At 46.2% G+C, this 16,509-nt stretch overlaps 1 protein-coding gene across 8 annotated transcripts in view; it reads left to right on the top strand.

Annotated features, from left to right (window-relative positions):
• The window catches only part of CLEC16A (C-type lectin domain containing 16A), a 231,727-nt gene that overhangs the window by 83,549 nt on the left and 131,669 nt on the right, over positions 1 to 16,509 (top strand). For all 8 annotated transcript variants that reach the window (XM_074382227.1, XM_074382226.1, XM_039478046.2 and 5 more), the window contains 4 exons: positions 9,636 to 9,758; positions 11,835 to 11,944; positions 13,563 to 13,607; positions 16,283 to 16,333. In XM_074382227.1, the coding sequence (XP_074238328.1) occupies positions 9,636 to 9,758; positions 11,835 to 11,944; positions 13,563 to 13,607; positions 16,283 to 16,333 (329 nt within the window). The remainder of the gene's footprint in view (positions 1 to 9,635; positions 9,759 to 11,834; positions 11,945 to 13,562; positions 13,608 to 16,282; positions 16,334 to 16,509) is intronic.

Below are 16,509 nucleotides of genomic sequence, written 5' to 3'. Positions count from 1 at the left end.
CTAGTTCCTTTACTTCCTTTCCAGCACTTGTGTGGCCACCTTTTTAGTTTTCACCATTCTAATAGGCATGCATTGGTATCTCATGATCTTAATTTGAATTTTCCTAATAACATTGAACATCTTTTTGTGTGTTTCTTTTGCCATACATGTCTTCATTAGTAAAGAGTCTTTTGAAATCCTTAGCTAATTTTTTAAATTGAGTTGAGTAAAAAAAAATTGTTGTGTTTCAAGAGTTTGGGGTTTTTTTGTTTTGTTTCTTTAAGATGGAGTCTCACTGTGTCACCCAGGCTGGAATGCAGTGGCGCAGTCTTGGCTCACTATAACCTCCACCTCCCAGGTTCAGGAAATTCTCCTGCCTCAGCCTCCTGAGTAGCTGAGGCTACAGGCATGTGCCACCCCACCTGGATAATTTTTGTATTTTTAGTAGAGACAGGGTTTCGGCATGTTGGCCAGGCTGGTCTCGAAATCCTGTCAGGTGATATACCCACCTCAGCCTCCAGAGTTCTTTATGTATTTTGAGTGCAAGTTCTTTATCAGAGGCGTTTTGCAGTGATGTCCCCCCAGTCTGTGGCATGTCTTTTCATTTTCATAACAACATCGTGGGAAAAGCAGACATTTTTTAATCTCCATGAGGTGCCTGTGGCACTTTTTTAGACCTCCTTTTCTCTATATTTTTTGTCTCCCATTCTAGATGGCTAGACCTTGAAAGACAGAAACCATGTGCCCCAGGTAGTACCCATCCTACCACCTGGCAGTCAGCGCTCAGCCAGAGTTTGCTGATTGGCTTCCTCTCAGCTATGTGGCACAGCCCCAGGGCTCTCTCTTCCTGGCAGCCTGTGCTCAGGGCTTCAGCAAAGAAGGTGCTGCCCATGTGGTGTAGATGCCAGGCTCCAAGGGACAGTGGGCAAGCTCCTCATCTTCTGGGTGGCTGGCGTTCTCCATGGGCTTCTCCCTGTAGCCCTGACCTGTGCAGGGAGCAGAGACGTCATGGCTTGCCATGCGTGCTGCTTCGTACCTTCCTCCAGTCTTGTGTGCTGGAGAGACCACCCACCCAAGTTCCCGCCTGGGCATCCTACCTCTTTTTCTTAGGAATTTCTTCTTAGAAGAGCAGAATCATATATTCAAGGAAGTTTATTTCCTTCTTCCGTTTTCTGCTAATGCTATTCATGTATTGATTCATTCATTCTTCCAACAAATATTTGGGAAGCCACTGCATCCCCAGTACTGATCCCAGCACCTGGGATCAGTGTTGGGGATGATCACTATTGGGTGAACCAAACAAATACTTTCATGGAATCTGGATTCTGTTAGAGGAGACAGATAAGAAACTAGTAACCAAGTAAAATAATTCCACATAGCAAGAAGTGAAACAGTGAAAATAAAACTAGGTAATCTGGTGGGGCAGGCTGAGGGTAGAGGGTACTGTGTACGCCTGGACAATCAGGAGAGGCCTCTTGGAGGCTTCAGTGATCAGGCGGAAGCGCCTTGCTGTTTCTGATGAATTTCCTCATGTAATTAGTTATTCAGCAAATGCGTGTGGAGCACCAGCTGTGTGCCAGGCAGTGTGCTCAGCATGCGGGCTTCAAAGTCCAGGCAGACCCAGGCCCTGCCCCAGGAGAGCATCAGTCATTCTTGGACAGAAAATCCAAGATTGACTGACTGTCGAGGAGGCTGTCAGCACAATAGAGGGCCACTTGCCTGGTGGTGAACGTGGACTCTGCCCGCAGGAGTGAGGACCTGTTTCCTGAAGACACCCGGGCTATGGTAGAGGGCAGAGCAAGAAGGGGCATGAGAACCTGTGGTATATCTGTCAAATCACTGCCCATTCCCCAGGGTGAGCAGCAGCATGTCTGTGGCAGCAGGGTGCCTAGAGAGGCAGGCGTCTGGAACCAGTCTGTAAGTGGGGTGGCGCAGGCGGTGACTGTGAACTGTGTTTCTACGAGCTTCATGGGGCTGCTGGGGGGGCGCAGTTGGTCAGTAAGTGATGTGACCCACTCTGCACCCCTCAGAATGGGTTTGCTGTTATTCAGCCAGCGGGTGGAAGGGATGAGAGGTGAAACTGGAGGCTTTCTTATCATTCAGCAGATACTTGATGCGTACTTGCTAAGGCAAGGCCCTGTCACAGGCACTCAGACAAGCCCAGATGAGTCTTGTTCAAGTGAACAAGAAGACTGATTGTGACTGCCACAAGTGGTAGGAGGAAATGAACAGGGCGGAGTGATGAGGAGGCTCAGTGGTTGTGCTGCAGGGGTTACTAGGTGCTAGTCAAGGTGGTGGTGGAGGGCTCCTGTGAGGAAGGACCAGCAGAGCCAAGGCCCAGAGAGTGAGAAGGAGCCAGCTCTGCAAAGATCTGGGGCAAGAGTGCTCCAGGTGAAGGGAGCAGCGTGTGCGGAGGCCCTGGGGTGGGAAGGAGCAGAAATCGCGCCAAGGTGAGGCTGTCCAGGCGGACAGGGGCCAGTCATGAAGGGCCTTGAAGGCCATGGAGAGGAATTTCCTTTTGTTTCCGAGCGCAGTGGGAAACCCCTACAGGATTTTAAAGCAGGACTATGATGTGGTCAGATGGAAGTTTTTAACAGAGACCTTGGCTACCAGATGGAAAGTAGATGACGGAGGTTGGGGGTAGGGATGAGTTGCAGGAGGGAGTATCGGGAGACTTGCTAGGAAGCTGTTGTAGTTGTCCAGGCAAGAGATAATGTGGATTGGATTAGGCTGCTGGCCGGGGAGTGGAGGAAACTGGAAGGACTTGTGATTATTTCGGTGCCAGAGCCAGGATGTGCTGACGGATTGGATGTAGGGCTTGAGTGAAGGGGACAAGTCAGAGATGACTCCTGCAGTTTGGCTTCAGCAACAGTGGGGTGCATTTACTAGGATGGGGGAGACAAAGAGAGGCACTGGGCTGGGGGATGAGGGGTTCTGGTTGATTTGAAAGGAGGGGGCATGAAGGAAGGAGCCTGGGTAAGGCCCAGGTTCCTGACCCCTCTCACTGTGTGACAGATAGCAGTGCCATTGCCAGAACTACTGAGCATGGGCCTCAGAGAAGGTTTGGAGAAGAAACTGAGAAGTTCAAGTCTGGTGCCCCGAGGCTCAGGTGCCTGGAGAAGCTGCCTCATCGGGGAGCTGCCACCTGGTTTATGCTCAGTCCTGGCCTATGAGCACAGGGTCTGCATTTGGTGGGGTTTCGGTGGTGGTGGTTGGTTGCCTGATTTGTTTTTGGTTAGGTGGCAGCATCTGGTCAGGCTGCATTTGACCTTCAGCCTCACTTTTCCAGATCCTTACCCTGCAAATCAGGACCCCAAGTGACCTGTCTGTTTTTCACAGATTTTTTCCTCATAGACAGTTTTAACATAAAAGCCATGTGAATAAAAACCAAATGTGAGCTCAGGCCTTCCAGTAAATCATAACAGATTAGATGCTGCACCAAAATGAATATCCCGCAGTGGAAAGCGTTGACCGGTTGGCAGAAGGCACTTGTGATTCAGTTGGGCCGCATAATGAACTCTGGTTTGTTTCTGTAATAGAAAATGCAGCCTTTGCTCTTCTGTCAAGTCCGCGGAGTCCTGGGCCAGAGGGGTGGGGGCAGGGAGGGATGAGGGTGAATTTAAAGTTTTCATATCTTGAAGGTTCCCCAGTTCAGTGACCAACCTTCTACTTCTGCCACTCCGTTTGTCATTGTTTACCCAGGAGGAAGGAGTCTTGGGCTCTTTGCATTTTGTGTTTTGTTGTGCTGAGAAGTTACTGGAACATGGATGAGTGATATGGCAAAGGTTGAAAAGTAATAGGATAAAGGGAAGTTTTGCCATGCAGAGAGCTGGCACAGCATTGTTTTTATCTTGGCTGACACATAACCTGAATTGGAAATACATTGGAAACCAGCCCAACATCTGGTTAGCTTTTAAAATCGCTGCTCTGTAGTCTTCCAAAGCTGGTAATACTTGTGTGACTGCAGCCAAAGAGACCTCGCGTGGTCAAGAGACATTTTTTTAAAAATTTGAACATTGTTTACCTGGTGTTCTCATGGTGTCTTTATCCACTTCTGTCTTAATTCTTCTTTTGCATCTTTGATCTGGGTCTTTTTCATCCCTACCCTGAATGGGGGCTACTACTAAGGGGGAAGAATCCAGATATCAGAACTGAGAGGGAAGCTTAGTAAGAGTATTGACACTGTGGACCACACCCTTCCCTTCTGTTTCGGATTCTTTGAATGAGTTGGTTGGGAGTTCTGCCCTCCAACCCTCTGGATAGGGGACACCCGTTCTGACTGGAGTGGGCAGCTCAGGCTCTGACCCCCGAGGGAGGGCTGTGGGCAGGGCAGGGAACATGTGGTCTGCTGGAAGCCAGAATGAGCTAGTGCTCCAGTGAAGTGCAACAGGGTTTCTTTGGAATTTGTCTGTCACCAGGCACTTAAAAGTTGAAGCAAATAGGGTAATTTATTATCTACAGTGTTTATTACTGTCAGAGGGAAATGACTGGCAAAGAAGCTGCTGCAAAACCGCCTTTCTGTGACAGAAAACCATGGTGTATGCATGTGTGTGAGCATGTGTGAGTGTGTGTGTGTCCTTGCACACAGGTGCCGTCTTACCTTTCACTCGAATGTCCCCGTTACACAGTGACGTTGGCCTTATCCATTCAGAACTGTCAGCCACCAGGTTGTTTCAGGAAGGAGATTTAAACCCATATCTAATGTTTGCCACAAATTAAATGCTCTCCTAAGAACAGTGAAGGTGAGGCAATGATTGTTATAAAAAACAAAAATGAGAATAAGTTGCTTTTTCACTTGTCTTTGATGATACCACCTTAAGGTAACCAAGGGCTGACAGTGTCTGTTTCTTTCTAGCCTGTTTTGTGTGTGGGTGATGGTTGGGCTTTTCTGCACAGCTGTCATATGGTGGCTTCTATTTTATGTGTGTTTCCCCTTAATTTTGAGATTTGTCTGATCCTCTGCCCCAAATTTGATCAAAACTACTTAACTTATAAAAAAAATTAATTTAGCAGAAATTGATGGACTGTTGTGTTTGTGCCAAGAACACCACTAGATCACATGACACGCATAGATTGGGCAAGTGGAGGGAGAGAGAATTAACCCACAGGGACACAGCAGAGAGGCTGGAGGTAGGAGCCATATGAGTGCATTCAGGGCTGGGCTTTCCACTGTCCGCAAACTTCATGTCTTTTTTTGAGCCTCAGCCTCCTCATCTATAAAATGGAAATAGTATCACCGACTTCACAGAGTGTCATGAGGATGAAATGAAGCATTACATGTCACATGCCTGGCTGATGGTCACCATTTCTTCAGGGCGTACCACGTGAAGGCAATCTTGTCCTCTTAGCGGAATCCTCTCCTCCTTCCTTCCAAAGACACTCTCCTTCCCCGGCAAGGGACTTTTGTTGTTTGTTTTGACTGAGTGCTTTGGTGAATGATAAGGGCTGCTTGAAAACACTTGGTAGTTCAGAGTAACAGGGGGGGTTTTAGAGGCCATGGTGGGAAAAAGAGTGAGGAGAGAGAATGGAGCACCTGTCTCAGGAGGAGCTTTGGGGAAAGAAGGGAGATGTTCAGAGGGGTTTCTGTTGCATAATTTTGCCGTATGCTGTGTGGAATCACCTCTGCTCTCTGCCTCCCAGGGCTGGTGGTAAACTCCACCTCACATGGACTGCATGGCAGTACCAGGTCAGTTTGGGGGAAAGGGCCGGAAGCATGGAGACCACTTGGAGCAGCCAGGAGAATGGAACCACCCCCACAGTCAGCCAGGACACAGCCAGATCATGTCACTGCCCACGAGCTGCCTCTCCTGGTCCCTCCACTGCATCACCCTCCAGGATCCTGGCACAAAGCCTTGCCTGTCCCTTCCCCTGTCTTCCACCTCACCATCCCCTCCCTGGCTCTGCTCCACTCCCTGCAGTTCCACCTTGGTTTGGCAAGCCCTGGCCCTGACTGCCTGGCTCAAAGCAAACTCCTGTCCATCCTTTAGGACCCAACCTGAGCAGCTCGCCCCCTGAGAGGGGCCCCAGCAGCTCAGCATGCCTCCTTTGAGCTGTCTGTACCTCTATTTGGCTCTTAGGTTTTTTTCATTTTGTTCTTTTTTTCTAACTTTCCTTTTTTTTTTTTTTTTTAATTGAGACAGAGGCTTGCTCTGTCACCCAGACTGTAGTGTAGTGGCACGGTCTTTGCTCACTCCAGCTTCTGCCTCCAGGGTTCAAGCGATTCTCATGTCTCAGCCTCCCGAGTAGCTGGGACTACAGGCGTGCGCCACCACACCCAGCTAATTTTTGTATTTTTAGTAGAGATAGGGTTTCACCACATATACCAGGCTGGTCTCAAACGCCAGACCTCAGGTGATCTGCCTGCCTTGGCCTCCCAGAGTGCTGGGATTACAAACATGAACCACTGCACTTGGCTTAACTTTTCTTTTATAACATGAATGACAAGGAAACACATCAAGCCATGCTCAAGCTAAAAATTGTCATCCATGCATTAAGCAATGCTCAAACTAAAAATTCCCATTTGTGCATCATAACGAGAATTAAAATTGTTGACCTGTGACAGTGCTTTCTCTCTTTCGATGCTCACACCAGTTGTGGGACGGGTAGTTACCATAATTATTCCCACTTCACAGGTGAGGAGACTGAGGTTCAAAAAGGTGAAGTATCAAAATGAAGTTCCTTCCACATCCCACCCTCAGGCTTCTCATTCCCACTGTACCCAGCTGTCCCCCTCGGAGAGAGTGAACCCAGGGACACAGTGGGGTGGCTGTTGGCGGGCACTCTGGGCGTTCCTGGTGGGTTGGCTCTGTGGGTGCCGCCACCCTTTCCCATGTGGACCCCGCTCACCTTCTGGATCATCTGAAAGTGGTTTGAGCTGTGTCTCTAACTTGCTCTCTGACCTTGGGGAAACAGCTTCACCTCTCTGGGCCTTAACTTTCTCCCAAAAGGAAGGGGCTGCACTTGGAATCCGGTGCAGAGGGAGGTGTTTCTATCCTCTGGGACTCTCCCTTCATGGAGAGTTGAGAAAGGTCAGGATCATCTTGGGATGCTTTTCTCTTGTCAAGAAAAGGGCTTGCCACAGATTTCCTCATCGTCCACAAATTCTGAGAAGGTGGAGGGACAGTGATAGAAAAGAAACAAAATAGACCTCTCTATGGAAATTCAAGACCTGGTCCTAGTTTGCCTCTTTCCATGGTTCTGTGGCCACGGCCCCGCTCTAGAAGCAGCCAGCGGCTGGGCGCTTTGCGCTGTCCTCTCTGAAGTGGAGTGATTGGTGGTTGGTTATAAAGTTAGGCGATGCACCTGGAATGCAGAGGAGCTTTGATTCCCCCGCAGAACTACTGACTGGCAGTTCTCAAAGGGCCAGAAATTAACAAGTAGAGAGGTGTTAGGACAGTGTTGACATCTCTGGAAAAATCAAATGCCAAAAAGATTCAATTGACAATCTTTTTGCCATTCAATAAGCCAGAATCCTTTAGAGTTACACATTTAGCATTAATATGGGACACAGAAGCCACAGATTAAATTTTTACTGCAAATTTGTTGAGGAAGCCACATTTGTGAGGCGTTTTGGGGCATGAGAGAGACCACTACCAAACTCAAGCCCTTAGGCCGTCCCTCACCCAGGTCATCTCCTTGATATGACTTAGCCTCTCTCTAGGAGCTGGAAGGAATTCAGAAAAGCAAGATAGATTGTTATGGCTTATTACATCAACGTGTGTGTGCAGGAGTTACTTAGAATCCAGACAATCAGCTCTTCAATGCTATCTTCCACTATTTTGTCAAGGTTCTAAATGAAGCGTCATCTGGTACTCAAGGGACCATATTTCAAGAGTTCCGAGAAGTGCCACCTTTCCCCCTTTCGTAGAATAACAGGAAAAGACGTGCTCGAAGCACAAACAATCCATTCAGTTCTCCAAGCTTGGATCAAGCTAGATGTTTGTTTCTGCAAGTGTATTTTTCAAGAGCCATGTCAGATGAGCAGATAAGGAGTTTGAAGATCCTTTCCCTAGGTGGGAACTGTTCTAGTAGACCCAACAGGTCTTCTGTCACTGCAGGTCCTGTGTGCTTCTTTAGGAAGAATGACGCCAGGGCATAGTCATGCACTTGCCTGTTCTCTTTTTCCTTTCCCACTTACCTTCCCCACCCCCCATCTCATCTTTGTTTTTTGTTTTTTGTTTTTTTTTTTCTTGAGACAAAGTTTTGCTCTTTCTACCCAGGCTGGAGTGCAATGGCGCGATATCAGCTTACCGCAACCTCCGCCTCCTGGGTTCAGGCAATTCTCCTGCCTCAGCCTCCTGAGTAGCTGGGATTACAGGCACGTGCCACCATGCCCAGCTAATTTTTTGTATGTTTAGCAGAGACGGGGCTTCACCATGTTGACCAGGATGGTCTTGATCTCTTGACCTCGTGATTCACCCGCCTCGGCCTCCCAAAGTGCTGGGATTACAGGCTTGAGCGACCGCGCCCGGCCCCCATCTCATCTTTTATCTTTTAAATGCTGTTAGTTTTCGCAGAAGGAATTGTTGACTTTTCACTGGAGGATAAGTGATTTCTTTGCCTCCTAATGATAGATGTCTGCTGTATTGGTGTCATTGTGTTAGGCTGGCGCAAAAGTAATTGCGGTTTTTGCAATTGCTTTTAATGGCAAAACCACAGTTACTTTTGTGCCAAACTCGTATGTGCACAGTTCTGTAAGAAAGGTTTAGCTTAGTCTCGTTCTGCCAATGCCATCCTCAGGGGCAGGGGTGGCCTCTGCCTCACCTGGCTCAGAACCTGATTCCTCCTGTGTGTGTTGAGGGTGGGGCCCAGCTTTTGAGTTTGTTGTTAAAAGCTAAAAGGCACAATTGTTGGGGGTGACTCTAGTTTCCTTCATATTTAGTCTCTGTTTCTCTAGGTCTCAGTTTTCCCAGGTATATAAGGTACCTAATACGAGAGTGGCCTCAGGTGGCCCGCAGACCTGGCACGCAGTGGCTGTGAATTGTGCTCCATTCCCTTTCCTCTGCTATGTCTGGGAGAATGTCACCATTTGGGGCTAGCTCCTCTCCAACCCTATTAAGTACCTGCCAACCACCCTTTTTAACAAAGATCAGGCCTTGGGCCACCAGGAGTAGGGAGTCAACAGTCATTGGCTGGAATGTAAAAACATTTTTTGATTTTTAAAAAATTATTACTGGCAATTATTGCATCAATCCTGATTTCCTGTTTTATAAGTAGTGATAGAAAATGTTTGAGTTAATACATTTATGTAAGTTCATTTATGGATTATGTAAGTTAATACATATTATTTACATGAATAATAAAACACATTTATGTAACTTCAGTAAGTTTACGGAGAGCTCTGCGATAAGTTACGGCACCGACAGCAACCAGTCATGACAGCAGTTGCCAAGAGGGGCCAGGCGCGGTGGCTCACACCTGTAATCCCAGCACTTTGGGAGGCCCAGCACTTTGGGAAACTCAGGAGGTCAAGTCTAGCCTGGGAAATATGGGGAAACCCTATCTCTACTAAAAACTTAAAAAAGAAAGAAAAGAAATCACCAGGAGGGAACATACGTGGCTGAAGTTGAGGAAAGCGCACTCTGCAGGGTCTCTCAGGACGAGGAGGACACGCAGTTAGGAGGCAGCTCCGCTTACGTCCTTCTCCTCTGTTCCAGGCATGGATCCTGAGAAATTAGAACGAATCCAGCTCCCAGTGCCGAATGTGGCAGAGAAGAACACCTACAACCATCCGTTGGCTGAAAGGCTCATCAGGATCATGAACAATGCTGCCCAGCCAGGTGCCCACTTGGGGTGTTGTCTGTCCTCAGGGCTACACAGTCACAGGGAGCAGGCCCCACTGGGGGCCAGAGCCCTGGGTGCTAGACCTGAGCCTTCTGAGTTTCCGGGCCAGTCCCAGACTCTCCCTCTGCCCTTCAAGCCCTGCATCCTGGGCCAGCCCTCCTGCCTGCTAGGACTGTATCTTTAGCTCTGGGTCTCCTTTTTCCATCCCACCCCCTGCCACTTGGTAACCCTCTTTCTTCTCCTTCCATACCTAGCCCTTCCTTTGCTGAGACTGCCAGTGTTTGTCACTGCGCTCCCCACTCCCAGTGGCCCAAGGCAATACTGTGACAAAGAACTAGGCTGGGAGTGGAGTGACGGGAGAAAGTTTGAAATGTTTAAGGGGCCAGTGTAGTAGAAGACAGAGTTTTGTTAGCAGCAACAGTTGTGGGTAGGTATGGGAACAGGTAGGAGTGAGACTGTGCTTGGAGCAAAACTCACTTGGAAGAGGCAGATGAAGATAGGGTATGCTAGTGCTGGGGCTGGGTGGGGTGGGGCAGGGAGACCTGTTGGAGCTGAGACCACTCAGCCTTCTCCTTGATGGTCCCTGCGTCTTGTATTATGTTTAGGAAGACTTATCTTTCGTGATAACACTTTTTCATTTTTTAAGCAGAATCCCTTTCCTCACATATTTTCACCTGACTTTCAAGGCATTAACAAAGGGACGGGCAGGGAGGTGGGCAGAGAGTTGTATCTGCCTTTAGTTTTTTTCCCAGTAACCCATCGTGGTCTCTGATGTTTCCAAGGCCTTAGAGGCATAACGTGAGGACGACCTCCTTTCCACAGTGGGACCCTTCCCCAGAAATAAACTTTAAAGACCCACAGAGGAGTTTGCATAAGAGCGGTTGTCCTTAAGTCAGTCAGTTACAGATGCTTCTAGGAGAGATGCCACGTGTGGGTTTTGGCATTCTGAGCACCTGCAGTCTACCACTGCCCAGGGATGAGACCCTGGATGAGTCACTTCACTTTGCTGAGCCTCAGTCTTTGGAGCACTCATTGCAATCGGTTTTTTTAGAGATTCCTTGAGGAAGTATATATAAAGTGCTCAACACTATACCTGGCTCACAGTAGTAAGTAAGTAATAGCATAGTAAGTAAGCTGTGTGAGAGCTCTGTTGCACTTGATGGAAACCCAGCTCACTCCAGCTTAAATAGTACAAACAGACAGACAAAGCTATGTTGGTTTTTAAAGTCTGCTGAGGCCTGGCTTCAGGCAAAGTTGGATCCAGGGCCTCAAACAGTATTTTTCTACACTTGGTCTCTGCCATCTTCTGGGTTGAGAAGATAAATGCCAGCCCCTCCAGCTAGCCCTTTCTCCACTAAGACTCTAGACTTGCTCTGTGGGAGATGCTTCGCTTTGGACAGTCTAGTTGGAAGAGAGATCTCAAAATGGTATTTGCAGAGTACTTTACGAAGATGAAAAATGCTGGCAAAGGTGAAGAGGTGGCCGATAGATTATAATGCTAGTGCCGGTCAGAGCCTCACCACAGTCCTCTGCTCAGCCCAGTACAAGGAGAATTTTTCTTACCCAGAGGTTCCAGCAAATTGTGAGGTTGAGCCTTACTGGCTCTGACTGACTCCCTTGCCTGGTTCTTACCTCGTCACTGGGACCAAGGGAATGGAGCCCACTATCTGGCCGGGTGATGTGCCCAACCCTGGAACGGGGACAAGGAGGACCAGCTTCACCCAAATCACATGACCAGAGTGGGACTCGCAGCTCTCTAGAGGAATTCGGGGTGCAGGGCCACTCTCCAGGTCTCAGCAGTGTTTAGTAACCCTTTTTCCTGTACCCACTGCCAGTAAATGGACTTCAGGAAAATATTTGGTATAGGCAGTTTTGATGGGGAACATTGAATTCTAACTGACTGGGAATGGTTTTAGCATGGGAGGTTCCCTCTGTGTCCCCACTGGATGTTGGGAGCCATGAGCAGTTGGTCTATCACCTGACCTGCTGACCTTGACATGGATAGGCGGGAGCCTTGGGCTGCAGGGCGCTCCACCCTGGGTGCGCAAGGCTTACCCTGGTGTGCTCTGCAGATGGGAAGATCCGGCTGGCGACGCTGGAGCTGAGCTGCCTGCTTCTGAAGCAGCAAGTCCTGACAATTGCCGGCTGTATCATGAAGGATGTGCACCTGGCCTGCCTGGAGGTGATGCCTTCTCCCCTCCTCCTTCCTGTACAGGGGCCAAGGGAGAGGGACAGGAGGATGGGAGGGCAGCTGCTGGCATCCAGATAGGAGCCCTGGCCTATGGTGTCATCAGTCACTAGCTAGAAGTTGCAGGGCCTGCTCTGCTGAGACTCGCTGAAGAGTCCACTTGATTGAGTTTTAGTAGTTTGTATTGCAGCTGTTTGGTTCTGTATTTGTCCTCAGAATTTTTCCTTTGGTATTACAAAAGTTTTATGCACATAGAGACATATTCACACATATACACACACTGATGATGGTTTTTGTGCTTAAAATATACATTCATTAAATTTTCAGTAGCTTTTATGGTATGCCCTCTTATTTTCTGTGTTTGTTTTAGAAAATTTAGGAAGTACAGAGAGGTAAAAGTAACAACTATAGTTGACACTTCGGCTGTGTCTGTGCAGACACACACATATGTGTATATATACACACATATAGGTAAATAAATATATTTATTATTTAAGCAAATAATTACATATGAAAAGAATTCTATTTATATATACAATATGAAAATATGCAGTGTAAGTATATAGTTACATATGTAATGTGTAAATATATGCAAATGTATATATGTAAATAAAACATTTGTTTGCAAATATGTAAATGAAAACAGTATGTATATATGTATGTATAAGTATATATATACATATACGTATACATTAAATTTTTGTCTTACACAAATGTAGTTGGGCCAGGTACAGTGGCTCATGCCTGTAATTCCAACATTTTGAGAAGTGGAAATGAGAGGATCACTTGAGGCCAAGAGTTTGAGACTAGCCTGGACAGCATAGTGACACACTGTCTCTAAAAAAAAAAAAAAAAAAAAAAATATTAGCCAAGACACACCTGTAGTTCCAGCTGCTCAGAAGGCTGAGGCTGGAAGATTACTTGAACCCAAGAGTTTGAGACTGCAGTGAGCTGTGACTGCACCACCACACTCTAGCCTGGTCCACAGATTGAGATCCTGACTTCAAAAAATAAACTAAAAAAGGAGTCATAATGGCCATATTTTATAACCCATTTTTCCCCAATGAGCTGTACATTAACAGCTTCTCATGTCATTACAGTCAAATTACCTATCCTTTCCCTGTTTTTATTTTGAACTCTGTCTCCTTTCCTCTCTCTCTCTCTCATTAAGAACTATTTTATAGGCCAGGCACAGTGGCTCACGCCTGTAATCCCAGCGCTTTGGGAGGCTGAGATGGGCAGATCCCCTGAGGTCAGGAGTTTGAGACCAGCCTGACCAACATGGTGAAACCTTGTCTCTACCAAAAATGCAAAAATTAACTGGGCATGATGGCAGGCACCTGTAATCTCAGCTACTTGAGAGGCAGAGGCAGGAAAATTGCCTGAACCCATGATGCGGAGGTTGCAGTGAGCCGAGATTGTGCCACTGCCCTCCAGCCTGTGCAACAGAACAAGACTCCATCTCAACAAAAGGGAAAAAAAAATGTTTTTTACATTAAGGATATTAGTCCAGATCTGTTTTATACACACTCATATTTTGGAATTTGTAGTTTGCCCAACTTGCCCACCTAGATGAGACCTGCCTCTTTAACACCTTCCTTCTCTTTTACAGGGTGCGAGAGAAGAAAGTGTTCACCTTGTACGACATTTTTATAAGGTAATTGGCAGAACACAGATGGACGGCAGCATGGTGGATCTCGTAGAAGCAGGAGTGTGGTGTCTGGTTCTATGCAGATAAATGTTATGTGTCTTCAGTTATTTTTTATGCCTGTAGTTACTGAATAAAAATGCTCAACTTTATAGTCTCTAAGGCAGCAATATCTAAACTTTTTTCTGCCCATGCTTTTATCTGTAAAATTTTTGAGGACTCAGCTCCAGTATGTAAGTTTGTTTCTCAGTTATATGTGGATTTGTTTATTTGGGAATAATTATATGTAAATTATGAACTATGTGCATATAAACACATGTGAGTGTGTATCTATATGATGAGCATATGTTCATGAGTTATATATGCTTATGCATATAAAATTATGAATTACCTATCAATTTATGAACTATATACATGCCTATTATTCACATGAGTATGTGCTAAGGAACCTTATAGAGGCTTCTGAACCTTTATTAAGTTTATTGAGATTTTGTAAAGTGCCACCATGACTTCTAGTATCTGAAAAATTTGCAGAGCTTTGTCTTCAGGTTCCAGATGGTTTTAAAAATACCTAATTGGGATGGTTTTGTTTTAGCTCTATAAGGCATATGATTTAGTCCATTCAGGATGCTAAAACAAAATACCATAAACTGGATAGCTTATAAACAATAGACGTTTACTTCTGTCAGTTCTGGAAGATGGGAAGTCCAAGATCAAGGCAAATTTGATATCTGGTGAAGGCCCACTTTCTCACACATGGTAGGCTCACTGTCTCAGATGGCACCATCTTACTGGACGACCTAATCACCGCCCAAAGGCCCTACTTACTAATTCCATCACCTTGGGAATTAGGATTTCAACATATGAATTTGGGGTGCGTGGGGAGCAGAAACACTCAGGCCTTGCCAGACCTCGCGTGTCTTTCAAGCAAGGCTCATCACTCGTCAGCCATGGTGGATGAATCCATAGATCAAATAGTCGTTTCCTAATTTGCCAGCCTCCAGATCAGGTCTCTGCAGATCCTGCGAGTAATGGTTTCCCCTGCTAACGTGGCTGATGAAGAGCCTCCTGCAGGAGGAAGGCGGCAACACTGCCATTTCCTTGTTGTCCCCTGTACTTTAGTTATTCAAGTCCTCTTGAAGCTGCTGTTTCTTTGCAGGAATCTTTTTAAGCCACTATCCATTATTGTCAGTGTTTGTTGAGATAAAACAAGGTTATATAATTTGGAGGTCCACCTTGCCAGGCTTAGATGACCCCATCCAGCGCAACAGTGGACATACCCAGACAAGGGTATGGGCCCCCACACACTGAGGAGGAAATCCCACTTTCCCCTTAGAATATCCCAAACCACACTTGGCCTCCAAGTGAGGATACACGCCTACTAGCAAAGCCCACAAGAAAGCAGAAACCTCAGGGTTGTATTAGTCATCTTTGAACCTCTTGCCAGTATAACTGCCCTAAGTTTATGTCCCCTAGAAGGCTTTGGATTGCAAAACCAGGAAGACATATAGGTAGGCATTTTCCCAGAGGTTAGTCTTTATTATTAAGAAAAGGAGAGCTCTATTTAAATTCTGGATCCCTTCTCCCAACCCAGATTTTTCTTAATTTTATCCTATAACATTTGTTAGACCCTAAGTATAATTTTGCAGCAGTTTTTAGGTGTTTTCAGGAATTGTCTTCTCTGGTGGTGGTACTTACATCACACAAGAATATTCAAATTTAGTTGTAGTTCTGACAACTGAAAAAACATAAAAAGGATCTATTCCCTTTTCCACCCCAACTCTGTGTGTGTGTGTGTGTGTGTGTGTGTGTGTGTGTGTGTGTGTGTGTTCAGAACTTGTGAGAGAGATGCAGCAGTTGTAACGGCCATTATCCAGTAGAGATTATAATGACAGTGAGTGCTCACACTGACCCACCCCTGACTGAGGGACAGGCTCTGTGCCTCCTTGCATTTCATGTGTGTTAACTCATTTCATCTTCACAATACCCCAAACAGAGTTGGACTGTCATGCCATCTTTGCATAACAAAGAGGCGAGAGGTGTAAAGCTGCATTTGGTTATGTGTCTCAGAGCCAAGTTTATGCCCACCACCCTGTCCTAAAGGAGACCTCCTGGGCAGTCACAACCCTGAGGAATGACATAACCCCAAAAGCACTCCTCAAAAACAAAGGGAACAAGCCATGTTCCCCATAAACATGGGGTAATGCTAACCTTATTTAATTATACTCTTCCTTCCAGAGGTGTGGAGGCTTGTATTTTTAATATGGTAACTTAGCCAGGATTTCCCATTTCTCCAATCATTCTCGACAAACAAATGATGTTAAACACTTGAAATATTAGCCTTTTTTTATGTTTTAATTCTACATGGTATTATTTTTGTTGTTTTTTTTTTTAATTAACTGCTTTGACAGAAGAACTCTCCATGTACTTAAAAAAGAAGGAGAAAGTTTTGAGTAGTGAAAAAAAGAAGGAGAAAATTTTAAGTAGTGCAATTTGATATTTGGTCTGTCATTTGAGCATGTGTGTTTGTGTTCACGTGTGTATTTTACTTCCTGGTGATTTACGAGAACTCACTAATGAGAAGCAGATGGCCCCCAAAGCCACGAGCTAGAGTTTATAATACTCTGTTTTTATGGAAAAAAAGTATGAATAATATCCTCTTCCCTCCCTTCTTTTCTTTTTAGGGAGAAGACATTTTTTTGGACATGTTTGAAGATGAGTACAGGAGCATGACAGTAAGTGCGGAGCTGGGACACACTTGGGCTAGCGTGTGCCTGCATTCCTGCCAAGCTCACCCTGCCCATCCCAGAGGAGGGTTTTTAACTTAGGGCTTTCTCACCAAATAGCACAGATTGATGGGGAAGCAGATTTAGAATGGTGCCTTGTAATCTGCATCACTGTTAAAATTTCA

This window comes from Saimiri boliviensis, chromosome 12 (assembly GCF_048565385.1).
Source record: "Saimiri boliviensis isolate mSaiBol1 chromosome 12, mSaiBol1.pri, whole genome shotgun sequence".
Taxonomy (NCBI): Eukaryota; Metazoa; Chordata; class Mammalia; order Primates; family Cebidae; genus Saimiri; species Saimiri boliviensis.
Note: the sequence above shows the minus strand (reverse complement) of the source record. Positions and strands in the feature narration are given on the sequence as shown.